We start from the raw sequence: 26,985 nt of genomic DNA on the forward strand, positions 1-26,985 counted from the left end.
ATGTAATGGATGACAAACATTTTGTTGCTTGATCACTGTATATGTTTACATGGGGCTATGATCAGGAGTAAATAATGATATGTCCAACCCGCTCACCAAGGTATATCTACAGTATATCAGCTTGGTGTTTGAGTTGGACGTTATGCCTAGTCACGTTTTGAGGAACTATCGGTTGGGAATTGGCTTAGAGAGTAGCTATCTTTAAATATCACTAGATGGTCGGTATTCTTCCTTGTGGAGATCTAATTGGATTAATGACCATGGTTCTTTCCCCCTGGCACAAATACAGTTTAAAGGGGTATTCCCATAACTCTTGTTCTGCAGCCTGAAGGCTCTGTGCTCTCTTCACTTCCTGGGTTTCTCGGCACATTGGTAGGCGGGGTTTCACTTGCTCTGCTATGCATTACCACAGTATGAAGCTGATGTGGATGTAGCAGAGCTGGATTTGAGTCAGCTTGCATTACATACAGAGGTAACGGACTCCTTATCCCAGCCATTATCAGCCAAATTCAATTAAACCGGCTGATAAGTGGAAAAGCTGAAAATAAACAGCACAGTAATCCCGTAGCTCTCACTTCCCCCCTCCCCTATCTGAGGAGCTCCGTTGCTTGTCAGGCCCTCCCTCCCCCACTGAGAGCAGGCAGCTACATCACTTGGGAAATGAGCAGATAAGCCCAGTGGCCATAGAAACGCAGTATCCACCATTTATTGGGCCCCATCCGCTTCATTTGCTCCATCTGGTCAACTTGTAAGACTCAGTTTTCCCTCTTGTCTCCAAAATCATCAATGGTCTCTGTACTTTATAACCCTCTTTTCTCCCCCGGCCGATCCCACAACATGGTCAAGGTGTGGTCCAAGGCCGGTATATTCCGAATAGCTGATATGGTGGACCCTGTGTCGTTGGAGCTCAGGCCCTTTGACTACTTTGTGGCCAATCTAGGCCTTCCTAAGGCTGAATGGTTCCACTACTTTCAGGTTGTACACTTCGTCCGATCTCTCCATGGCTCGTCCAAGGTATCCCTCCCTACAGCCTTCAAGAGGATCTGCCGTGCAGGCACCTCCACCAAAGGCTTGATCTCCTCAGATTACCAGCTTCTCTCTTGTCAAGCGCTTGGCTCCCCCATTCGGCATCGTTATATATCTAAATGGGAGGAAGCTTTGGGTGCTCCCCTATCACCGGGCCAGTGGCAGATTGTTTGGTCCTGAACTCAGAAATCCTCTCAGTGCATTACTTGTGCATTACTTTCAGGGAAACGCAGTTCAAACTATTGATGCATTGGTACCATACCCCAGCTCTTCTCCATGCTTTGAATCCCGCACGCCCTATGGGGTGTTGGCGTTGTAATACTGCTGTAGGTACTCTGCATCACATTTTTTGGACCTGCCCCCTTATCCTGGGCTTTTGGCAGGAGGTTAGAGCATTGACTGACTCCCTTTTCCTTCAAGGGGTCCCCCTTAGATCCCCTTACTTATATTTTGAACCTCCCTCCTAGGAATTTGGGTCGTAAGACCTCCAGGCTGTTCCTCCACCTCTGTTCTGCTGCGAAGACCCTCATTGCCAAACATTGGAAGAGCCCTAGCCCTCCCTCTGGTACAGAGCTTCTGGCCCGCATTAAGGACGTGCGGAGCCTTGAATACCTTACCGCCAGTCGTAACAACACTCTAGACGACTTCCTCTCCATTTGGTCCTCCTGGGATACCTACTGCGCTCTACGGGGCCTGTGACCTGGTATTCCCCTCCCCTCCCTTCCCCCCTTTCCCCTTTTCCTGTCTCTGTGTTTTTGTTGCCCCCCCCCCCCCTTTTGTTCATTGCTATGCCTTTTCCTTTTGTTTTGATACAAGTTTTGGGATTGGCAGCATGCCTCTCCCCCCATCTTCATTTATTTGGTTGGATTTGTTTTATTTCTTGTTTTGTTAAAATCTTTAATAAAAATTACAGTTGAAAAAAAAAAAAGAAAAAGAAACGCAGTGTCAACAATAAAGTGAATAAATTAAGATAGCAGCCAAACAAGACAGTTTTGATAAAGCAATGTATTTAAGAAAAGTCTTAAATCCACATAAACTAGCAGTATAAATAGGATGCTTTTCATGGGACAACCCCTTTAAGTAGTTCCTCCGTGCATAAAACTTGCACACAATTCAACATCTCTTAGCTTCTTGTACCTCAGGTGAGTTATGTAACGTTAGGTCAACAAAATAATGGTGATAGCTGTAGTCACAAGGTCAAACCCATGTTTGGAATAGGTCAGTTTTTCACATTTAGGGTAAGTTCAGATGGAATTTTTTTGGTTCGGAACCTGAGGCCAAAAACTGGGTAGCCGCGACTGAAAGCCGGTGCACTCTGCTCCGGATTAGGCCCAGTGAATGGGCCGAATCGTGAGGCAAAACAGCCTGAAGAATGAACACCTCGCTTCTTTTTCCAGGAGCCGGAACAAACCTGCTTCTGCAAAAAAAGACCTGATTTCAATGGGAGCCGTCTTTTTGGTCAGGATTTTGAGGCGGATACGGCCTCAAAATCCTGACCAAAAAACTCAGTTTGAACTTACCCTTACACCCCACAGGTTAAATTTGGAAATGCTGGCATCACTGCAGACTGAGGGATGAACATAACTCTAAATATTCAATTTTCACTCAACTGTGAGGGTAAGTTCACACGATGTAACGTTGAGCGTGATCTGGCACGTATACACGTGCCGGCAGATGACGCGCTCAAAATGCTCCCATTCATTTCAATGGGAGTTAGGAGCGTATACGCCGCCTTATTTTGTGGCCGTGATTTTGCGGCCACAAAATAACGTGGCGTATACAATTCTAACTTCCATTGAAATGAATGAGATCTTTTTACAAGCGCAATCTGCTGACACGTGTATACGTGCCAGATTGCGCTCCACTTTCCTCCGTGTGAACTCACCCTAAGACATTCACACCACTTACCGAGAATATCTCCCCCAACAATGCTGTACTCTACTTGACCATTTAGCCCTGAATCTTTATCTTCAGCTTTAAAAGTTGAAACTCTTGGACCTGGCTGTCCCTCTGTGATGTCAAAAGGTCCTTCATATGAATTTGGAAATTTTGGCCAGTTGTCATTTATGTCATTTACGTTGACTAAAACCTGTGGAAACATAACCATTGAATAACCATGAATAAAATGCAGTGAAGACATAGATAACAATTATGTCACATCATTAATAATTAAGATTAATGAACTGGTATAGACTTCAGGGTAGGCACATGGCTCATGCAAGAGGACACTGGCCTATAGCTCATCATAAATTAGGCAACTCCTCCAGTGACACAGGGATCATAAACACTGGCATACACAATACTTGTCTTGATAAAGATCCTCATTGTCTAATATGAAAGAGCCCTTCATTTATTCCTTTGCATGTCTTGTCTGGTAGCAGCAGCTCCCATTATTTCCTTGTTTTGTTCCACAGTGGCCATATTAGTTATATGTTGAACCTAGGGAGCAGGCTATGTCATGATAGATGCAGGTCCCATCTTTGGAAACAGCAGCATCTTGATAGCAGGGATTTTTGACTGCACGATTTTGTGCAGCTACTGAAATCTACTTGGATGTACCGGTACATCCTTGCAGAACCAACCAGGGAACCACCTTCCGGATGTAAAAACCAAATGGGCGGTCCGGAAGTGGTTAAAGCAGTCTGTAATCTGTGAATCCTGCTTAAATTGCCTGTGCTGACAAGAAAACAGTAAGATCAAATTAGAGACGGCTGTACTTACTGTGGTGGTAGATGTCAGTCGACGTAGCAAAATGGGACAGCGGTCTGTGGCAGTTACAATTAGTGTATATCGTCCAAGGCACACTTCATAATCCAACTCCTTTACCGCTCGGATCAGACCCTAGAAATGTGTAATAATATAGAATATAGAAAAACATATTGCAGTTTGTGAATAGAGATGAGCGAATAGTATTTGATCGAATACCTCGCTCCCATAGGAATGCATGTAAGCAGCCGAACAGCAAGGGGTTAAGCGCAGTGAATATTTGATGCGCCTAACCCCTTCGTGTTCGGCCGCTTACACGCATTCCTATGGGAGCGAGGTATTTGATCGAATACTACTCACTCATCTCTATTTATGAATTCAGAGTGTTTAAAAGTCACTCTGCTAGCACAATAAAAAATACATAGTATAATATACTATACTATATAGTACAAAATCCCGCTCAAAAACCACTGTAAATAGTGGATTTGCTTGAGACACATAAATATGACCACATAAACGACTAAGGACTAATATCTTTTAATTTGGCTCCAGGACATCTACAGATGATCAGATTTCTCACCTCGTCCAACCTTAAAACATGGCTTGTGTGTGGCCAATATTACAGTTACAACCAATTGTCACTCAGACTCAGCTATTGAATCTAAAGGAAACCAAACGTCCTGGGCGAATATGAACAAGTCTTTTCCCATGAGGAAAAATATTTGTTTCTGGTGACATGTGAACAGTCAAAAAGGCCCTTGTTTTTAAGTTAAGGGGCAGTGACCTGGTGGTCTGACTGCAGGAGTGACCCAAAACCAAGCAGGTTTGATGACAGTGGCTCCACAACTCACTGGTTTTTATAGCATGGTCGTAACAAGACAATGTTCAGAGCATACAATGATTCTTAAAATAATAAATGATCTGGTCACTAAATCAGTTGTTTCAAGATGAATGTTTTTAGTTTCATGTAAACTCTTAAAGAAAAAAAAAAAGTTGTTCTCTTTTCAAACGACAACGGAAACCAATACAGGAAGTAACGTGCAAACTAAACCACATCTACTACGAGCGTCTCTCGCTTACTGAAGCCAGTCTCTGTACTGAGGAAACATAGGTGACATGATCCACTTAGAATTTAAAATTCTGTGTCATCTTCATTTTATATAAATAAGTTGTTTTCATTGTCCTTTTTTATGTCTACCTGTTTCCCTCCCCCCTCTACCTGAACTTTTGGACGCACAGTAGTAACCCTAGGAAACACCACATACACATTTTCTCCACCTGCAGACTTCTTATACTTCAAGATTATGCTCAAAACCTACAGCTCTGCTCTATACCTTGCCAAGCAATCCTACTTCACCACTCTCAACTCCTATCTTCTATAACTCTAAGGGCTCGTTCACACAGAGCAAGAGGGGGCGGATTTTTGTGCTAAATCCAAGAATCCGCCCCCTCACAATAGAGGTCTATGTAGACCGCTAGCTTACTTTTTCCATGAGCGGTATGTTCCCGTTCACGGAAAAAAGAAGCAAGCTGCCCTTTCTTCAGGTGGATTCTGCGGCTGATTCAGCCCCGGCGTCCGCCTTGCGGCAGCACCCTCCGAACTAGGCCCATTAATTTGTGCTTACTCCGGAGCAGGAAGCCGCGACAATCGGAAGCCACAACGGTCACGGCAGGTGCATTTTGGCCCTATTCTGACACGGCTTCCCGAGTCAAAATCAGGACCGTAATTCGCCTAACCGTGCCCCGTGTGAACTAGCCCTTAACAACACTTTCAACTTTAAATTCCTTACTGACACCCAAGGTTCAGGCGCCTATCACAGACCTTTTCTCTGTCCCCATCTATCACCTTACTTACCTTAATTTAATTATTAAACCTCTCTCCGCCTTCTGGAATCGTTCCTTACTCTTTCAAACAACCCCAAAAACCTTCAATAATCCCACCATTGAAGAAACCCTCCCTTGTCCTGTGCTGTTAACTACCAACCTGTCTCTGACATCTCCTTCATCTTCAAAATCTCTGGAGCTCTTCTCGACTCCTTACAATCTGGCTTCCACACTCTGCTGAAATGGCTCTCTAATGATCTCCCGCAAGCTAAATCTAAAGGCAACGACTCCTTTCTTATTCTTTTGGATTTTTCAGCACCAATGACCACAATCTCCTCCTCAGAATTCTCCGCTCTGTTCTGCTCCCCTTGCTGTTGGGTTCCCCAGGGCTCAGTTCTCGGTCCCCTTCTATTCTCACCCTATTGGACCATTCATCAGCAGATTTGGCTTTCAGTACCATCTTTATGCTGATGACTCCCAACTATATACCTCTTCCCGTGACATCACCCCTGCATTATTATAAAACAACAGTGACTCTCTCTCTCTGCTTTTTGTATTATCAAGTCTTTCTTCTATTTCAAAATGAATCTTTCAAAGACTGAGCTACTGCAGTTTCTACCATCTACTAACCAACCTAATCCTATATTTTATGTTGCATGTCTTGGGGCTATGTTTGACTCAGACATTTCTTTTACTTCCTATATCCAATAAAAGCATGCTCATGTCACCTGCACCTCAAAAACATTTCCTGAATCTCCCGTTTTCCTTACCATGGAAAAGTCTAAAACCCTAATTGTTGCCGCTAGACTTGACTACAGTAACTCCCTTCTAATCGGTCTTCGCTCTGCAGTCTTTCCTGGATGCAGCAGCCAGGCTCATCTATCAATGTAAATTCTATATTGATGCCTCCAGTCTATTCGACTCAATGGCCTATTCAATATAGGATACAATATGAACTTAACATGCTCTCCAGGGCACTGCACCTCCCTACATGTCTTCCCTAATCTCGGTCTACCACCCAACCACTGCTCTCCAGTTGGACAATGACCTAAAACTAACATCCTCCATGATCAGTACGTCCCTCTCTCCTCTACAAAACATCTCTCAAGGTGCAACAGTTCTCTGGAATGCTCTACCTCAATCTATTAGATTAACTGACAACTTCTACAGCTTTCAGCACATCCTTTCAGCACACAACTCTTCAGGCAGGCCTATTACATAACCTAATAGACACCATAAAACTAACCATCCTCTGTTCACACCAGCTCCCTACATTATCCCACACAACATGATGTTTTTTATTTCTGTATGCCGGGGTACTTTAGCTCTGCATATAAAAGGGCTCCAGCTGGTGATCGGCTTATACAACGTTATTCATTTGTTTAACTAAAATAAACTTATTACTAAAAATTGCTGGACTACTACTGTATATAAGCACTTCTACCTTTTGTGTCATCCAGGGGCATAACTAGCAAAGCCTTGGTCCCATAGCAAACAATCGACTTGAACCCCATAACATGCCATTTTTTGGTCCCCACATGGCAAAACGATCCCTTTACTGGCCTCTGCACCCCATTTACACATAATACAATGTACCACAGTGGCCCTTTCACCAAGTATAATGTCCCATAGTGACCCGTCCTCACAATAGAAAGTCCCAAAGTGGTTTTTATACAGTGTAATGTCCCACAGTGGCCTCCACACATTGTGACACCAGTGTGATTCATGTGACCAATGACACTGATGTCATCTTCTTCTATCTCATCTTCTTCTATCCTCTTACGATTTGTTACATTGTAATGTCTCCTTTTGTCTGTACAGGAACCGTATGATTTGTGAAGTGCTACAGAATATATTAGTGCTATATAAATAATCATTATCTCCCAAAGCTGAGTCTTGATTAATGAAGTGGGATTTTTGATCTACCATAATAATAAACAACTTATGTAATACACGTGACATACTTAAAGTTAAGTAAAGACACTCATCTAATCCAACCTATAATCCTACCGCATTGCTTTAATCCTCCCCAGTTTAAAGGGATTCTATAATTAAAATTGTATTTTTTCTGCCTACCACGTTGGAATAGCCTTAAGAAAGGCTATTCTTCTCCTACCTTTAAATGTCTTCTCCGTGCCACCGTTCGGTAGAAATCCTGGTTCTCATCAGTATTTAAATTAGTTCTCTTGCAGCACTGGGAATGGTTCCCAGCGCTCAAACCGCACTGGGGGCGTCCCCAATGCTGTGAGAGAAATCTCCAGCACCGCCTCCATCTTCGTCTGAAACGGCCTCTCTTCGCGTCGTCTTCCGGAGCTGGGTTCAAACTTCTAGGCCTCGAGCAAAGCCGACTACACATGCCTGGCGGCCACAAGAAAATGACTGCTTACACAGTAAGGGTAATGGGCCATTTTCTTGTGGCCAGTGGGCTTATGCAGTTTTAACCCACTGCCGGAAGAAGAGGCGAAGAGAGGCTGTTCCAGACGAAGATAGAGGCGGCGCTGGAGAGTTCTGTCACAGCATTGGGGACCCCCCCAGTGCTGTTTGAGCGCTGGAGCCCACCCCCAGTGCTGCAAGAGAACTCATTTGCATAACGATGAAAACTGGGATTTCTATGGAACAGCGCCAAAGAGAAGACATCTAAAGGTAAGAGAAGAATAGCCTTTCTTAAGGCTATTCCGATGTGGTAGGCAGAAAAAATACATTGTTTAATGATAGAATCCCTTTAAAGTACAACAAGAGAATTTCTGGATCCATGTTCTAACTCCAGAAATCTAATACCCATAACTTGATACTTTTAGGTTAAGAAAGGGATCCAGGCTCTTCATACATACACTGCAAAGTTTTATCTTACAACACGTTACAGTATTTGACAATGTTGACTTCTCAGATCTTACCGTGGAATTGTTGATAGTAAATGTGCCTTGAAGGTTGCCACTTATTATGGAGTAAGTAATCGTTCCATTAAGACCCTCATCCCGATCCACAGCCGTAGTTGTGATTATGACAGAGTTAAGGGTCATAGGACCTTCATCCAAAGTGATCTCATATAGCAGTCTATCAAACATGGGAGCATTGTCATTTTCATCCAAAATTGTCACATAAACGACTGTCGTAGCCTACAAAATGAGAAAGCAGAGCCTGTAAACTGGATCTTAGTATGGTTATATATTTTGTTTGTCCAAACAAGAAAAGGAAACAGAACAGAAAAAAGAGACCTAAAAAAAAGTGATACTAGTAATTTTACTATTGCTTTTACATCAAGTATTACACTACGTTCTCTCTCTATGGGGTATTCTCAAACCTATTGGTGTAATGGAACTTCATTCACAACAGAGTTTTATACATTTGTTTCTCTCTCAGTACGTCTCATGGCAGAGAACAACGTATTTTTTCCTTTTACACTGGGAGGGGTTCTCTTGTGTCGTCTCAGCCTGATGCATAATGCCCTTTGTATAAACTGCCAAGAGTAGATTCGGGAAGGAAAGGACAGATAACATGTGCCTAGCTGTGGGCATTGTCCATCTTTGTTACTTCCTCATGGTGGAACATTCCAAAGTTTAACCACTTCTACCCTGAATAACTCACAATGCCTCTCCTCCACAAGGAATAAACCATTATTACTCTATCACTTTTTTTCATTGTCTTTCTTTTGCCTTACGATTTTGGTTAGACAAGAGGGTGCTACAACATACAGAAGCTTGATTTTAACTAGGATACTCAACTCTTTCTCTTTTGTTTTTTTTTGGGGGAGGGGGGGGATTATATAACACCCAGTTGTCTTCTACGAAATGCACAAGAAGACATACTTCTATTTCATCTAAGTTGCATTCCTCCCCGCTCTCGCAATACAGCGCTATAGACGCTACTGTGAGGAAGGGCGTTCCTGAGTGGCTGTCAGAAATACCCTTCTGACGGTGAAGAGCTACAGTACCGGCACTGATAGCTCTTCACCGGGGGCACAGAAAGTGAAAGCCGATCATGCGCTGAATTCAGCGCACTGTCGGCTTTCTAGCAGCATATAAAACTGCATGCACCCCAGGAGGCGAAAGGTCCTCTTTAAGAATCCAAAGTGAATAAAACCAGTTTATGTTCAATATAAAATTATGGAGCAGATTTATGAAAATTGTCTTAAAAGGGGTTGTCTGGGATAAAATGATCTTGCTAAACACCCTCCCCCCACCTAACTTCTAACTTACTTTACTAAAAATGTATATTTACCCAGATCACCGGGGCAGTCATGTGGCCGGCACAGGCACATTTTCTGATTTTCAATTGACGTTCCATTTCCTGAAACAGAACGTCACCACTACCACCCCCCACCCATCATACTTACCTGTTTTCCTGTCTGGATCTTCTGGGCATGAAACATCAGTTCCTTCAGAAGGGCCAGCTCATCCTCTCCTGTGACTACTGCTGGCCTTCCTCACCTGCACAATAGAGCTGCGGGGCCGGTATGTCGGTACTCAGGCTCTATTTTACAGTAAGCGGACATTTTCTTGTGGCCCGTGGGCATGTGCAGTCGGACAGCAGCACAGAGAAGACACCTAAAGGTAGGAGAAGAATAGCCTTTCTTAAGGCTATTCCTATGTGTCAACGAGGGAAAAAAAAAAAAGATTTTTAATGGTAGAATCCCTTTAAACATAAACTGCAGAGGGATCTGCCAGCAGCCTATCTTGACGATTTGTGTGCCCAAGTGTATTGAGCATAACAATCCTCAGACAACCTCTCTGGTAGCATGCCAAAGAGTATAAGTGTAACGCCCATACGCTATACTGAATAAACTGAGATCTTTAAAAAAAAATTTTTATTTTTTTTACTGTTTTCCATATCCTGCTTAATGATCCTGTGATGTCCAGAATTCCAAGGCTATTCCTTCTTGGTGTTGCAATTTCAATTATGTAGATATTTCAATGTAGATATTGTCAATTATTGTTGATGGTGCACCATGCCTCGTACATTTTGTGCATTATTTTTATGGGTGTTAATTGTTATGCAGCTGTATATTAGTTTTTAATAAAATCTGGTATTTTTATAACATTTAGAATCTTATCTTATTTTCAATAGTGGTTAATGACAAGACGAATGTGTAGGTGTACAATAATGACACAGCCTTTGTGATCCGGGATGGATGTTTTCCTCGACAAATGATAATAGTTACATCACTACACACATTAACCCGTAATAATTACAGTAACATCTTGCATTTTCATCAAACACATGCGGTGTCTCATTTAGAGTGAATGTAATAGTAAATCTGTGTGTGGGTGGAATGTGTTCAAGGGTGCAGGGATGGAATAGCTCACTTTGATGTGTTCCTGTTGCTAGAGAGCTCCATTCAAATGTAACTAAATGAACTTAATTAACAAAATGCAATTAAGAAAAGGGTTTTAAATGTCGCAGGTGGCATCTTACTAGCAGACATTAGAGCCTGCACAGAGTGTCCGGACAGGTCTCTAGTCCTCACCTCCCAAAGGCCAATCACAGGCACAAACTTCACTGTAATAGTACTGGCACTAGGGTTGATCTTGAGATTTCAAGATCGATTTTAAAATCCGATTTCCGATCATTTTCCAGGCGAAATTTGCTCGATAGCTGATCGGGATTCGATCTTTCCCGATTGCTCAACCTTATTAATGATATATATATGAATAGGGTTGAGCCGATTTTGAGATAACTTCTGACCTCGATCCCACTGGAAAAGATCAGGATCAGAATTCCGATCGTGATTGTGAAATTTACTCGATCGCTGATTGGAATCCGATCTTTTCCGATCGCTCAACCCTAACTGGCACATGAATACTGGAAAGTAGTGATAATTCATGTTTTCAGACAACGGCAATGGTTATCGTTTACAACTAAAGACATCTGTCATCTATATACACTCTCTGTAGCCAGTGAAATTCCAGCAAGTTGTGGACTTTGCATAAGTTACTAGTGGAAATTATGTAAATGACAGTCTAATAAAGAGATCGCTATTAAACCCAAAAGGAACAGCTTCTCTAATATAGTGCAGTCCTGGAACAGTAAGAAAGCTTCATTCTGATTCTAGGCTTCCACCGGGGTATAAAGAGCCTCTTCATATTAAGGCACAAAAGCTAAATGTGCTTCTGCTGAAAATTTCATTAAAAGTGACAGCCAGAGCTAGGACGTTTCATTGAGCCGTAATGTTATAAATGCTGCACTGAGATCGTAAATGGAAAATACATAGACGGTCATTTTCTATATACTGGGTAATATAAAAACTATACCGACATGTACACATGAAATTAGCTTAACGGGATTCTACCATTAAAAGCGAATTTTTTCTCGTTGACACATTGGAATAGCCTTAAGAAAGGCTATTCTTCTCCTACCTTTAGATGTCTTCTTTTTGTTTTGTTGAATGGTGCCAGCAGAACCAGCTCAGGATTAATGCTGGGAAGACCAAGGAGAAGGTGGTGGACTTTAGTAAACGGAGAGGTGCTCCGACCCCAGTGGAGATCCAAGGAACATGTATTGAGATAGTCAGGACCTATAAGTATCTGGGCGTGATCCTCAACAATAAACTAGACTGGGCTGATCACCTGGAGGCGCTGCACAGAAAGGGCCACAGCAGACTCTACCTGCTCAGGAGGCTGAGGGCCTTCGGAGTCCAAGGGACACTTCTTAGGGCCTTCTTCAACTCTGTGGTTGCCTCAGCCATCTTTTTCGGAGTGGCCCGCTGGGGGAGCAGTATATCAACCAGGGACAGAAATAGACTTGTCAGGCTGATCAGGAGGGCCAGCTCTGTCCTGAGAAGCCCCTTGGACCCAGTACAGGTGGTGGGTGACAGAAGGATAATGTCTGTGGTGACCTCCATGCGGGAGAACAAATCCCACCCCATGGGCCACAAGAAAAATGGCCACTTATACAGTAAGTAAGCAGCCATTTTCTTGTGACCTGTGGGCATGCGCAATCAGCTCTGCCCTAGGCCCGAAGCCTAGAAGTTTTACTGCCTGCGCTGGAAGAAGACACGTGAAGAGGCCATTCCTGAAGAAGATGGAAGCGGTGATGGACAGTTCTCTCACAGCATTGGGGACGCCCCCAGTGCTGTTTGAGCCCTGGGGCCCACCCCAGTGCTGCGAGAGAACTCATTTGCATACCAATGAAAACCATGATTTCTACCGAACAATGGCGCAGAGAAGACATTTAAAGGTAGGAGAAGAATAGCCTTAATGCTATTCCTACATGTCAATGAGTAAAATTCAATTTTAATGGTAGAATCCCTTTAAAAAATGTTTGTCTTTCGTTCCACCGACATTGTGCTACCACGTAAGGTTCAGAGGCTTCATTTGTTACATTTATTATTTGCCACTCTCTAGGGATGAACAAACCAATTTGTCATTTTTATAACAAATTTTAAAAAAATCTCAGGTCCTGCTGAATCTAAAAGTTTTGGGCTTTGCCACCTACAAACCATTATCATTCTCTGGGGTCTCTTCAAAGTCACCTACTCACCTCTTCTGGACTCCATGATGAGTACATCTTCTTCCCGTCTCCTTAATGATGTCAGTGGTTTGGGGGACTGCCGTGGCCTGTGCCAACGTCATGACATTTAGACAGAAGATGAACAGGAGAAGTGAATAAAATTGGTTATGGTTGCTCACCTTCCATGGGCATTCACTTCTTCTGTGAGGACTGAGGAGACCCCAGAGTATAATAATAACAGTTCCAGTTCAGACTAAACACATTTGGATTGAAACAAAACTTATTGGCGGACCTCTTGAGGTTTTGTACAACAAATCTTGCAAGGTTTGCCCAATATTACCATTCTCTCATTTTAAGTATGTGAAAGATTAGTAAGCAACCCTAGGTGGTGATCTGTCCTTCCTGCCAGAGACAGCTTAGCACCCCATTGTACTATATTTATTTGATGTTATGCTCATTTGTGACCATTTTCCAGATTTGCTGTGTAACTGTCTACAATGCAAAGGGATGTGTTTTGTGTTTGCCTTGTATCTTTCAATGGGGGTGGTATGCAGCGTTTTTTTTTTGGTTTGGTTGATCTGCATCATTCAGAGGAGCAGCCGTTGTGTCACCAAGAGTTGGAGGGAAAGTCCATAAGTGTGGCAGAGATTATCACTTGTGTAAACAGCAGCAATACCTGCTAACTCATGTGAGTGCGTCTTTGGTGATTGTTGATTGTGCGCCACAAGGGGGCATTCACATGGAGTAATGCGGCGCTGATTCTGGCACGATAACTTGCGTAAGAATCAGCGCTGCAAAACAGAATCCCATTGACTTCAATGTGTTACGCGTGTTAAATGGAACCCATTGAAGTCAATGGGATTCTGTTTTGCAGCGCTGATTTTTCCACGAGTTATTGTGCCAGAATCAGCGCCGCATTACTCCATGTGAATGCACCCTAAGAAGGCAATAGGAACATGCAACATGCATACATACGTACATAATGTTTTGGTTTTAACCCCTTCCTGACATCCGCCGTAATAGTACGGCACTGCCGGGAAGGACGAACCGCCGTAGTACTACGCACTGCAAACTGTGTGCACACCATGCCCTGCGGGTGTCAGCCGTAACATACGCGGTCAGAATCGGGTCCGATCGTGGGTGTTAACCCCTGAGATGCTGGCGTTCAAACTTGACCGCCGGCATAATGGTGCCGATCAGCACCCCCCGCGACGGTCCGAGGGGTGCAGGTGTTGGTAGTGGGCAGCCTGGGGTCTGACCCCGGGTCTGCCCCATGCCGTCCACTCCACGTAACTGGTTGATCCTGTCAAAATGGAAGCTGTCAGCCCTTTGCGTGTACACGGAGCTGACAGCTTCCTGTACACTGCAATACACGTGTATTGCAGCGTACATGTAGTTAAGCAGTGGTAAGCAGATCACTGCTTCAATCCCAAATGAGGACAGAAAAAAAAGTTATAATAAAGTAAAAATAAAAAAGTTTAAATAAGTTTAAAATAAATTAGAAATAAATAAAGCCCCCAAAATCCCATTTTCCCTTATAAAATGTTTTATTATGTAAAATAAAGAAAAATAGAAAAAAAAATTACATATTTGGTATCACCGCGTCCGTAATAACCTGAACAATAAAATTAAAACATTATTTAACCCGAACGGCGAACGTCATAAAAAAAAAAAAAAAAAAAAATGTAAAATGCACAAAATAATGATTATTCACCACCTTTCTCTCACAAAATGTTCAATAAAAAGTAATCAAATGGTCAGATGAAAACCAAAATGGTACCAATAAAAAGCAGAGGTCATCCCGCAAAAAATAAGCCCCAACCAGCTCTGTCTACCGAAAAATAAAAATGTCATGCCTTTCAGAAGATGGCAATGCAAAAATAATTGATTTTTTTCCCCTAAATTGAATTTTATTCTGTACAAATAGCAACGCATTAAAAAATAATATCAATGAAGTATTGCCGTAACCGTACCGACCCGCAAAATAAAGCTATCATGTTACTTATGCTGTACGCTGCACAGGGAAAAAAAAATGCTAAAAGCAATGCCAGAATTGATGTTTCCTTTTACATCCCACCCAGAAAGAGTTAATAAAATGTAGTCAATAAATTACAGGCCCCAAAATGGTGGCATTGAAAAGCACATCTAATACTGCAAACACCAAGCCCTCATATGGCCACATTTCCAGAAAATAAAAATCTAGCTTGTACAATGTGAAGACAAAACCCCCAAAAGTCGCCAAATCATTAGGACACAAGTGGTTGTGACTAGAAGGACATGTATAAGCTGTGCGAGCGTTTTCAGGGGACCCCCCATATTTAGAGCTTATAAGAGATAATACACCAGCGCTGATGCCCCAGAATGCCCCTCTTCCCCATCCGTGTCATAGGAGCTAGTGGGAAAATAGAATGGGATTTGGTGTACCCAATTTACTCTGCACAGCTTACATATTCACTTTTGGGTTACTAGTATTCACTACATCACTTGATAAATTCTTTGAGGGGTGCGGTTTTCAAAACGGGGTCACTTTCTAGAGGTTTCCAATGTTTTGACACCTTAAGGGCTTTGTAAATGCGACATGGTTCCTGAAACTGCTCACAGCCAGATCTGCCCTCTAAAAGCTCCTTGGCGCGCCTTCCATTCTGCATTTCGCTGTGCGTCCATATATTAGTTTACATCCACAAGTGGGGTACTATGGTAGTCGCGAGAACTTGTATAACAAATTGTGGGATGCGTTTTCTCCTTAAACCCCTTGTGAATGTGCAAATTCTAGGGCTAAACGAAAATATTAGTAAAATAAAAATCAAATTTGAATATTTCACCTCCATTTTGTCTTAATTCCTGTTAAGCACTTATAGAGTTGAAATACTAGGTATATGTTGCTTTGGCTTATTTAAGGGGTGCAGTTTTGAAAATGGAGTGATTTATGGGGGCTTTTTAAAAAAAGGGTCTTTCAAAACCCCTTCATAACTGGATTAGTCCCTTAAAAAATGGGTTTTGGAAATTTCTTGAAAATTTTGAATATTGTTGTTTCACTTGTAAACCTTCTAATGTCCGTAAAAAATAAAAGGGCGCCTAAAGTTTGATGCCGACATAAAGCAGAGATCTGGGACATGAGATTTATGATATAATTTTGGCGGTCTGACTATCTGTATGCAATGCACATCATTTCAAACTTTATAAAATGCATAGTTTTCAAAATTTCCACCAAATTTCCTTTTTTTTTCATAATTAAACACAAAACATATCAACCAAAATTTACCACTAATATGAAGTACAATGTGTTACGAAAAACAATCTCAAAATCACTCTGTTAAGCGTTCCAAAGTTATTGCCACATAAAGTGACACGTCCGTTTTGAAAAATCGAGCTTGGTTAGGAAGTCAAAAAGTGCCATCGGCGGGAAGGGGTTAAAGGGTCTGGCAAGTGAGCAGCATATAAATAAGGTGGATAATCTCTTATCCACATTAAATGTACACATGTAAGATGATAATCATTAATAGTAGTGACTATCTGATATTTATACATTTTATTGGTGGGTTTTGTTTACAAGTGAAATGGAGGTACACACGTTCCTCTTGATTCGTTGTCTGACACTGGTCTCCTTTCTGTCACATACCAGGGCCCACTTCGCCAGAAATTCTGAGCCTCACATGACCACGGAGACCAATGAGTGGCCTCATCAGTCACTAGAGAGAGAGGGAGTATGTTTTTGTAATTTTGTTTTTCTGTATAATGATTGCAGTCTAGTCGCTATCATGTAAGGCTGTGGTCACATATACGTCAGTGTCTCTGTTGCAGTATCCCACTAAAATGGCTGGACGCTGAAGTCTTACATGCACTTTCAGTTAAATAGAACAAACACCCAATTGGCGTCATAATCAATAGGGTCAACAAGCTATGTTCATATCTGCAATTTTAGCACAAATGTTAGGTTCAGACCAGTGGCGTACCTAGGAATGGTGGGAACCCATGGCAAACTTTTAACATCCCCCAAAGACCCCAACTGACTGAGCAATCCCCCCCATCTTTGCATGCACTATAATGCCCCACAGTGGCCCCTGCACACAGTATTATGCCCCACAGTGGCCCCTGCACACAGTATTATGTCCCATAGTGGCCCCTGTACACAGTATTATGCCCCACAGTGGCCCCTGCACACAGTATTATGTCCCATAGTGGCCCCTGCACACAGTATTATGCCCCATAGTGGCCCCTGCACACAGTATTATGCCCCACTGTGGACACCCATGAACAGTTATTATGCTCTGGGTGTTTTCAGACCCCAGAGTATAATAATCGGAGAGGTAAGTAAAAGCGTTTTTTTTTAAATTTTCCCTCACCTATCTAAGTCATCATTACACTTGGGGGTCTGACAAGGCTCTCCGAGTATAATAATAGTGTTTGTGGGGTATGGGGGCCCGCGGCCTTAGTTACCGATCCCGGCTTCTGCTCACAGCCGCTTCCGCAGAAGGAGAAGCGCTGGCGGCCTTGAGCAGGAGCCAGGATCAGTAAGTAAATAGGGACCGTTACCTGTTGGACTTTCTCCAGCAGGTAACAGCCTATTAAAAAAAAAACAAAAAAAAAAACAACAACGCAGCGGTAGCATCTGCCGCCGGGCCCCCTAATGTCCTGGGCCCTGTAGCAGCCGCTACTATCCCGTAGTATGGAACCTGAGAAACAGAAACCCTATCCGGTTAAAAATATACTGAATATAAATGGGGTCAGGATGGGGGACAAAAGCTATTTTGAACCTAGCATCATGTTGCCCATTGTTCTGGTTCTCCGACACACCTAAACAGGCGACACTTACCACTAATGTGAACCTGGCGTAACCTCTGCCTTGTGAACTTAAATCTGTGTGCTGTATCATGTGCAACTTAACTGATGTTGCCGTTGTCTATCCATAGAACAACATTACTAGTCAGAATTTACAAACACTGGGCTGTCCTTTTAAACTTTGGCCTCTAGAGGGCAGTGTCCTATCTGATTTTCTAGACCTAGTACAAGTCACTGAAATTTCCTGTGTTGATCAACTCTCCCAATGCTGTGTGTCACTTCAGTTGAAATGGTGTAACCGGCATGAAAAGCATTGCAGTCTGGTTGCAGTTTTGGCAAGGATGTCTTTCTCTAGGAGGATTCACCATCCCACCTGCAGCTTATGGAATGGTTGGAGCTTGCTGTGCCTGTCCCTGACATTTTACCAAGGTAAGACAAACACGCTTGTGTTTTCAGCTTTTCCAAGGGGGGGGGGGATCTAATGTGCTTGTACTCACTTCAGTTCTGGGGAAGGTTCTCTGTCTTGTTTGATTGCAAGTGAAGATAAGAAAGCTGGAGGAAGTAGGGTACAAGTGGGTAGAAGTCACAGGAATACAATGTTTCAACAGCCCACATGCTGAATTCACTTTGTTGTTGCATGAGGTATCGATGATCACTTTGATACTTTGTTGTATAGGAATATCTGTACTCACTTATTAAAACATAACTCACTAACATGTGCATGCTATGACTTGGATATAACTTCTGCTTTACCATCCACTGGTCATCCTACCTTACAAAATCCCTAAAATGCTCAGGAAAATGTGATTAGACCTCTGACCTTATGACCCGCACATTCCTAATTGAAGTTAAAGACCTCCTTCTGTGCAGCCCCTGGAAGGGCCAGTGTCTGGCAGATAATGCTGTGAGGAGACACAGAGGTAAAACAGGGCTCATTTAAGTGCAAATACAAGGCAGCGGCCAGACAGTTGTTCCCATTGTTTAGATTGGGATAGGTACGTTAAAACTTAATTGGTGATCGGTTGATGTGAGTCCGTGCAAATTTTGCCTGCTAATGTAGTGTAGGGTTTTATGTTTAGGGCTTCACCCACCAGAACCGCTCTTCTTAAATTAAAGACATTCAGAAAAATCAGACTATGTATGTGAAATAATGGACTGACTGAAGTAAGAGTATGAACGTGACAAAAGGGAACGCTACCTCGCATTTCCTTCAGAACTTTTGAGCTATGAAGTTTAAAGGTGTTCTCTACCCTTTTATATATGGATGCCTTATCCTTAATTTTCGAGGACTTTTAAATCATGGATAGGCCATAAATATTTTGGCGTGGGGAAGCCAACTGGTAGCCCCTAGACAAAGCCGCTGCCAACGTTCCTCCTATATACTGCATGAGCTGGAAGCAGTTGCCTGTATGGCGGCCTGGCAGTGATACTAAGCTCCAATATCGTTGCCTGCCCACTATGCTTCTGGCTCCATGCAGTATATATTACGTGCATCATAGCTGCCGGCCACATACAGTCAGATATTTACAGCCTATCTTAAGAATAAGCCATAAATTAAAAATTCTTTGACATCCCCTTTAAGGGCTCGTTAACACGGGGCAAGAGGAGGTGGATTTTGGTGCTGAATCCATGTCATAATCCGCCCCCTCACAATAGAGGTCTATGTAGACCGCTACCTTACTTTTTTCCATGAGCGGTAATGTTGCCAGAACGAGCTGCCCTTTCTTTAGGTGGATTCCGCCCCAGCGTCCGCCTTGGGGCAGCACCCTCCGGCCTAGGCTCATTCACTTGAGCCTACTCCGGAGCAGGAAGCAATGACTGTCGGAAGCCGGATTTTGGCCCTGTTACGACGCAGTTTCCTGCATCACTCTCAGGACCAAAATCCGCTAATCCGCTCCCCGTGTGGATGGGGCCTAAGATAGGCCATTATTTTTATATCCGCTGTTTCCCAGAATGCAAAGCTACAAGTATCATCTACATGCCGGGTATTGCATTGATCACCTACCATACATAAAACGGCAAGTGAGAGACATAGTGTAGTAATCAATGGCCTGGATTTACTATTGTGGTTATGACTAGAGATGAGTGAGTACTGTTCGGATCAGCTGATCCGAACAGCACGCTCCATAGAAATTAATGGATGCACCTAGTACTTCCGCTGTGACGGCGGCTGGCCGCTTAACCCCCCCGCGTGCCGGCTACGTCCATTCATTTCTATGCGAGCGTGCTGTTCGGATCGGCTGATCCGAACAGTACTCGCTCATCTCTAGTTATGACTATAGACAATTACATGAACGTAGTGCATCTTTAGCAAATCTTGGCGCATCTAGTTTGGGCTAAAATGAGCTACAAGGTTCCACATTTGTGCTGCAAAATTCTAAGGGTAAGTTCAGACTGAGTTTTCTGGTCAGGAACCTGAGGCGGCCTCCGCCGGATCAAAAGTCGGGTAGCTGTGTCTGAAAACCGGTGCACTGCACCACCATCCAGCCGCGCACTCCGCTCCAGATTAGGCCCAATGAATGAGCCTAGTCCGGAGGAAGGAGTGTCTTAAAGCCGAATCTCGAGGTGACTCGTCCTGAAGAATGAGCACCTCACTTCGTGTTCCAGGAGCCGGAACAAACGGCTCCCAGAAAAAAGACCTGAGCAGCTCCCATTGATTTCAATGGGAGCCGTCTTTTTGGTCAGGATTTTGAGGTGGATACGGCCTCAAAATCCTGACCAAAAATCTCCATGTGAACTTACCCTAAAGCTGTACCATATTTATCATCCAACATCAGCCGCTGTAATAAATTTGGTATATTTTCAGACTACCTGTCTACGTTTACAGCGTCTAACTATTAGTAAATGTGGTCCATTGTTGGGAAATGCAGGTTCTCGGAAATAGCTAATCTGCGGGGGTCCCAACAGTTAATCCATCAGTTTAGGTCAGGGGTCTACCTTAAGCCAATCAATTGTTAAAAGGTGAATAACTTACTCAGGCTAAGACCGCACGTTGCAAGTTCGCACCGGGTTAGTAACAAAGAAATCAGCTGCAGTTAATGGAAGGAAGCTTTTCACACTGAATATGGGTTTGATTGTACTAGTAGCATGTTACAGAGCAGGAGTGGCCAAGCAGAATGATATATCCTTTTATAGGAAAATATTCAGTATAACTTGTAACTTATTGAATAAAATCTCTTTTTCTATTCTAAGAAGCCACTGTGGGCATTGACTGTCTTTGTACGCTCCTATGGGGAAGGCTGGAGCTGTCAGTCATTGAGTAAGATCCCCCAATGGATGGGGCAACACGGTGGCTCAGTGGCTAGCACTGCAGCCTTGGAGTCCTGGGTTCAAATCCCGCCAGGAACAACATCTGCAAATGAGTTTGTATGTTCTCCCCGTATTTGTGTGGGTTTCCTCCCTTTCTACAAAAGACATACTGATAGGATAAAAAAATTGTACATTGTGATCCCTATATGGGGCTAATGGAGGGGAAATTCTCAGCCAATTCCTGCAGTTTGGGGAGGGAAGAAGGAAGTAGAGCATAGTGGGGATCCAGGTATTACTAAAATGTTGGAAATTGGAGTGTAACCACTTTTATTTTATCTGTATGATGTTGGCATTGTTTGACAAAAACCACAGTATTTTATAGTCCTTTCGAGCGAATCCACACATTGCATAAAAATGTGCATTGCAGAAATCCTCTCATTTCCAATACTGTTGCGTTTTTGGGAACTGTAGCATGTTAGTTATTCAGTTACAGAAACGAGGGCGGTTACCTTATAGGTATAATGGAAGCAGAAAGTCTGCAGAGGTTTCCACTTTCTGTGAAAAACGCTGCAGGAAAAATGGCAATGCGTTTCCACTGAAGTTACTCCTGCAGTGCTTTTTCCCACAGCACTTTTTCGCTGCCGTCCGCTATTTTAAGGCCCAAGCCTAAAGCAGTTGTCCAGGAAATTTGATACTCAGGCAGGAGGCCGGGGAAGGTGAAAAATGGAGAAAAAAAAAAATCATACCTGTCCCTTGCACTCCGGTACTCACCGCTGCCGTCCATTCCAGCTCACGGAAAAAAGAAGCAAGCTGCCCTTTCTTCAGTCGGATTCTACAGCTGAAGTCAGCCCTGCGTACACCTCACGACAGGACCATCCGGACTAGGTCCATTCATTTGGGCCTACTCCGGAGTGGGAAGCCGCGACAGTCACGGCAGGCACATTTTGGTCCTATTCTGACGCAGCTTCCCACGTCAGAATAACATGAGTGGGTGTGGAGACCCTTATAGACAATTGACAGACAAAAGAAGTTACATCAAATAGTACACATATATTCAAGTTGAAACTGAAATTAATCCTAGGCTCCCCACCCCACAGAAGCACCTAAAACCCCTTAATCCTCACAGCCCTAGGTCACCCTCAGTCTACCCAAAGTGCCCTTCAAGTGATTCCACTAGATACAAGATAGTAAGGATTAGAGATGAGCGAGTAGTATTCGATCGAGTAGGTATTCGAAAGAATACTACAATATACAAAATACTCGTACTCGTTCGAATACTACTCTCTATTCGCAGTAAAGATTTGATTCAGAACCAGCATTGATTGGTCGAATGCTATATAGTGTACAGCATTTGGCCAATCAACGCTGGTTCTGTCAGAGGCTCGTCTGTGACGAGGCAGAGTCTAAGATCGGACCACCATGGAGACTGCTGTGGTCCGATCTTAGACTCCGCCTCCTCACAGACGAGCCTCAGGCAGAACCAGCGTTGATTGGCCAAATGCTGTACACTGTATAGCATTTGGCCAGTCAACGCTGGTCAATGCATTCCTATGAGAAAAAGTCAGCTCACCATAACCGCAAGCTGCCAGCTCTCCTGACTAGTAAAGACGAGCCTGCTGCAGAACCAGCATTGATTTGCCGAATGCTATACAGTGTATAGCATTCAGCCAATCAATGCTGGTTCTGCAGGACGAGTAAGGGCCAGTTCACATTAGCGCTTGCTTCCCGTCCGGAAGGAGTCCGCAGAAGGACCACACCCCCCCCACCCCGAACGGAATATCAGCGCTGTGCAGTTAAAGTGCACGGACCCCATAGACTATAATGGGGTCCATCTGCTTGCCACGCAGATCATTTGTGCGGGCAGTGCACTGCAAGCACACGGGCCCGTTATAGTCTAGGGGGTCCTTGCGCTTTAACTGCACAGCGCTCCTCCTAAACACTCTCCTCCTGCTACTCATGGACTCGGTGACTCTCCTTTAGTTGAATAGTGGTTTCCCCTGAAACGAGCATTTTATTCCCATAGACTATAATGGGATTCGATATTCAATCGAGTAGTCGAATACTGAGTCTCTAATCGAAACGAATATTGAATCTCGAATATTTCACTACTCGCTCATCTCTAGTAAGGATGAATGGGAACATCAGTTGTCTGATCTCATGATCAGCTAGATGTGTCAAGATTAAAGATCTCCATTTTAACAAACTTTTGTAGCAGTAGATTTTGCCATTCCATCTCTAAACGCTACAGTTATAGAGCGCGAATAAACTCAACAATAACCATCTGGGTCGTTGGTAGTGTGAGTTGGATCAAATGCTGCAACAATCGCTTCGCCAGCGGACAGACTAGGAAACACTGAGTTTTGGTACCAAAAACTGAAGAGGACACTGTATAAATCCTCCATGACAGAGCCTCGGGTTGTCATAGTATCAGGATAAGTTTGTTCTATAAGACTAGACAGATTTTTTTTTTCCTTTGCATACCACCAGCCTGTGAACAGTGCATTAGAATACCCTATATAGCTATTTTCTATCTATTCACAACAGGTTAGAAGAGTTCAGAAAACGGTGTATGACGACAGCTACAGTAAAAGCTGTACTTTTCCCCCGTGTGTGTGTATAAAAACCTAACCTCACCATTATTCTGGAGACTATAAGGACAAGGCATTGTCATGGAAACATATTTACACTTAGCAAGGGTCACATAACGCGGCGTGGTCTGAAAGCGACCATTAAACAGGATCCCGGGCAGCACAAAGTCACTCAATAGTTCTAGCACTTCCACAAGCGAGAGTACAAGAACTTCGAACGATCAGGTTCTGTACACAAAATTTCTGCTCTTGTGCTGAATAATGAAAATAATTTATGTATATTATATCCAACCAAGAAAGCAAACGGATCCGATTAGACGTCAGGTACCACTATTGTTCAAGTAAAATTGGAATACTTTTTTCTTTTGGGATCAAATGACGTGAAAGGTAGAGCAGTCTTATAGAAAAGGGAGTTTGTTGATTTGGATAAGTATTATGGAGAAGGTAAAGTATTTAAGAAGAAAACATTGCCTATTCATTGCTGAAATGTGGTCTACCGCCTCTCACACGACCATGATGAGTGTTTGTCTATTTCTGTAATGCCAAAGAATTGTATAGAACGGCAGTGCATATGCTCAATGTAATATTCTTATATATGTCATTTCACCCGACTGTGCACAAATGAATAGTGCAGGAGATTATCACAAACACTAATATATTTTACGGTAGGTTCACACCTACACTCGAGTTTCCGTTCGTCGGATCCACTTGGGGACACGAAAAATGGAAACCAAATCCACTGAATAAGCAGTTACCTGCAGGCCCCATAGACTATAACAGGGTCTGCTGGGTTTCCACCCAAAATTTTTGGAGAGAAAAGTTCTGCTCCGCATTTTTTTTTTTAAGAGGAATGATGGACAGAATGCCAGAATGGGCAACAAGCGCAGGTGTGAATCCAACCATATCTTGTTCTCATCGGCCAGTTTCCCGGCTCTTCTCCAAACTGATTTTCACTCTAAAAATCCCTACTATATATGTATGTATATACTGTATGTGTCTGGATTAAGAGGATATCGTTACTCCTTAGGGAGAGACCAGCATGTATGTGTGTGGAGTCTTATTAAGCCATTAGTGCTCCACTGTGCAAGGGATCATGGGAAGAATATGCAAATCTGTCTTCCATGATGTAATTAGGAAGCCAGTGCTTCAGTCATGCAGCCCTATAGAGGGCGCTCCCTTTAACATCATGCCCGACCTTCCCAAATGATGTGGGATTTTACCAAGCCAGTCTTCTCAGCCGAGGACAGCTATTGGGCTGCATGACTGAGGCACGGTTTTCCTAATTACATCATGGAATACAGATTTGCATATTCTTATCTGTCTGGAGACAGACTACATGGCACCTGACTCAGATGACTTATATCTATACAAGTTTATGCAGAGGGAAGGACAGGAGTGGGAAGGCAGGTGTGGAAAAAAGTTGTAACATAAGGCTATGTTCACATCTGCGCTGGAGTCTCTGTTAGACATCGTCAACGTGATAGAGGAATTTTGTCTCCACCAATTTCAGTATAAAAACAATGTACACCCAGTTAACCCCATTATAGTTAATATAATATATATATTGGGAATCATGTTCAAGGTTATATAAAAAAATATAGGGGAGCTATAGAGGATATGCATAAGGCGTTGGCCAGTATACTATACCCACATAAGAGACTCGTGCCTATGCAGAACAAAGCAAAGCAAGGTGGATGGGACCTGAACTGCTACTGTGTAGCAGTGTACAGAGAAGTCTATGTCCTACTTACACAATGTTCTTCAAATATGTAGTTGGGGAGGGTGCCGGGTGTTGGCCCCCATAGCAGATTATGGTTACAAATCAAATGAAGTGGAAACTTTTTTACCTTTCAATCTATGATCTTCATAGCTAAAGAAACCACATGGCCCCATAGACTATAATGGGGTCCATGTGTTTTCCAAGCGGTGTCTGCACAAATCATACAGATCTCTGCAGGACTAGGTCCCACACAGAAGCCTACAATGTGGGAATATTTTCTACTTCTGTAGTAAAATCCATACACTATATATCCTATGCAACTTAAGTCTTCATCATGGATGCAACTATAGCTTCAATTCTGACTTGTGACTTTTGCAGGAAGTTATACACTTTGTTACATATTTTATCCTTAGACTTTCACAGGAAAAAGGAAAATCAACCAAGATGTTCAATGATAAACTATATTTAAAACAGGCCATGGGAAAAATGTTTTTGTTGTCCATGAATAAAGTATGTCGGGCATATGTACTATTGCTATTAGGGTCCATTCACACAGAGGAAAATGGTGAGGAATTTAGTGTGGAATTTTCCATGCTGAAACAAAAGCCTCTCATTAATGTCAATGGGTTCTACTAGTTTTTTTTTCCCACTAGTGGAAAAAAATCCACCATTTTCCTCCATGTGAATGCACCCTTATTCTGTCTTTTATCACTGTATTCTGCCATCAGGAATAATCCGGGCAGAATTTGTGGGCCCCCCTCCTCCCTGATCTATCTTATAGTTTCCTATCCTGTGCCTCCATATAGTATATATACACTGTGTGTAGAATTATTAGGCAAGTTGTATTTGAGAGGATTCTTTTTATTATTCTTCAACAACTATGTTCTCAATCAACCCAAAGGACTCATAAATATCAAAGCTTAATATTTTTGGACGTTGGAGTGGTTTTTTTTTTTTGATTTGGCTATCTTAGGAGGATATCTGTTTGTGCAGGTAACTATTACTGTGCAGAATTATTAGGCAACTTAATAAAAACCAAATATATACCCATCTCACTTGTTTATTTTCACTAGGTAAACCAATATAACATCACAAAATTTAGAAATAAACATTTCTGACATACAAAAAAAACAAAAAAAAAAAACAGTGACCAATATAGCCACATTTCTTTACGATGACACTCACAAGCCTTCCATCCATAGATTCTATCAGTTGCTTGATCTGTTTACGATCACTGTTTACGTGCCGCAGCCATCACAGCCTCCCAGACACTGTTCCGAGAGGTGGACTGTTTCCCTCCCTATAGATCTCACATTTTATGAGGGACCACAGGTTCTCTATGGGGTTCAGGTCAGGTGAACAAGGGGGCCATGTCATTATTATTTTTTCTTTTAGACCTTTACTGGCCAGCCACGCTGTGGAGTATTTGGATGCATGTGATTGTCCTGCATGAAAATCATGTTTTTCTTGAACGATACCGACTTCTTCCTGTACCACTGCTTGAAGAAGGTGTCTTCCAGAAACTGGCAGTAGATCTGGGAGATGAGCTTCACTCCATCCTCAACCCGAAAAGGTCCCACAAGTTCATCTTTGATGATACCAGCCTATTCCAGTACCCCACCTCCACCTTGCTGGAGTCGGAGTGGA

The 26,985-nt window shown here is 42.9% G+C and overlaps 2 protein-coding genes across 2 annotated transcripts in view; one reads left to right on the top strand and one right to left on the bottom strand.

Moving 5' to 3' along the window:
• CDH23 (cadherin related 23) overlaps positions 1-26,985 on the bottom strand; it is an 832,275-nt gene that overhangs the window by 84,205 nt on the left and 721,085 nt on the right. Inside the window, exons 37-39 of the mRNA XM_075257430.1 lie at positions 8,451-8,672; positions 3,748-3,867; positions 2,935-3,115 (exon numbers count right to left, since the gene is read on the bottom strand). Coding sequence (XP_075113531.1) covers positions 2,935-3,115; positions 3,748-3,867; positions 8,451-8,672 — 523 coding nt within the window. The remainder of the gene's footprint in view (positions 1-2,934; positions 3,116-3,747; positions 3,868-8,450; positions 8,673-26,985) is intronic.
• The window catches only part of VSIR (V-set immunoregulatory receptor), a 33,021-nt gene continuing 24,127 nt past the window's right edge, over positions 18,092-26,985 (top strand). Inside the window, exon 1 of the mRNA XM_075258452.1 lies at positions 18,092-18,210. Coding sequence (XP_075114553.1) covers positions 18,123-18,210 — 88 coding nt within the window. The 5' untranslated portion in view covers positions 18,092-18,122. The remainder of the gene's footprint in view (positions 18,211-26,985) is intronic.

This window comes from Leptodactylus fuscus, chromosome 10 (genome assembly GCF_031893055.1).
Source record: "Leptodactylus fuscus isolate aLepFus1 chromosome 10, aLepFus1.hap2, whole genome shotgun sequence".
NCBI classification, from domain to species: Eukaryota; Metazoa; Chordata; class Amphibia; order Anura; family Leptodactylidae; genus Leptodactylus; species Leptodactylus fuscus.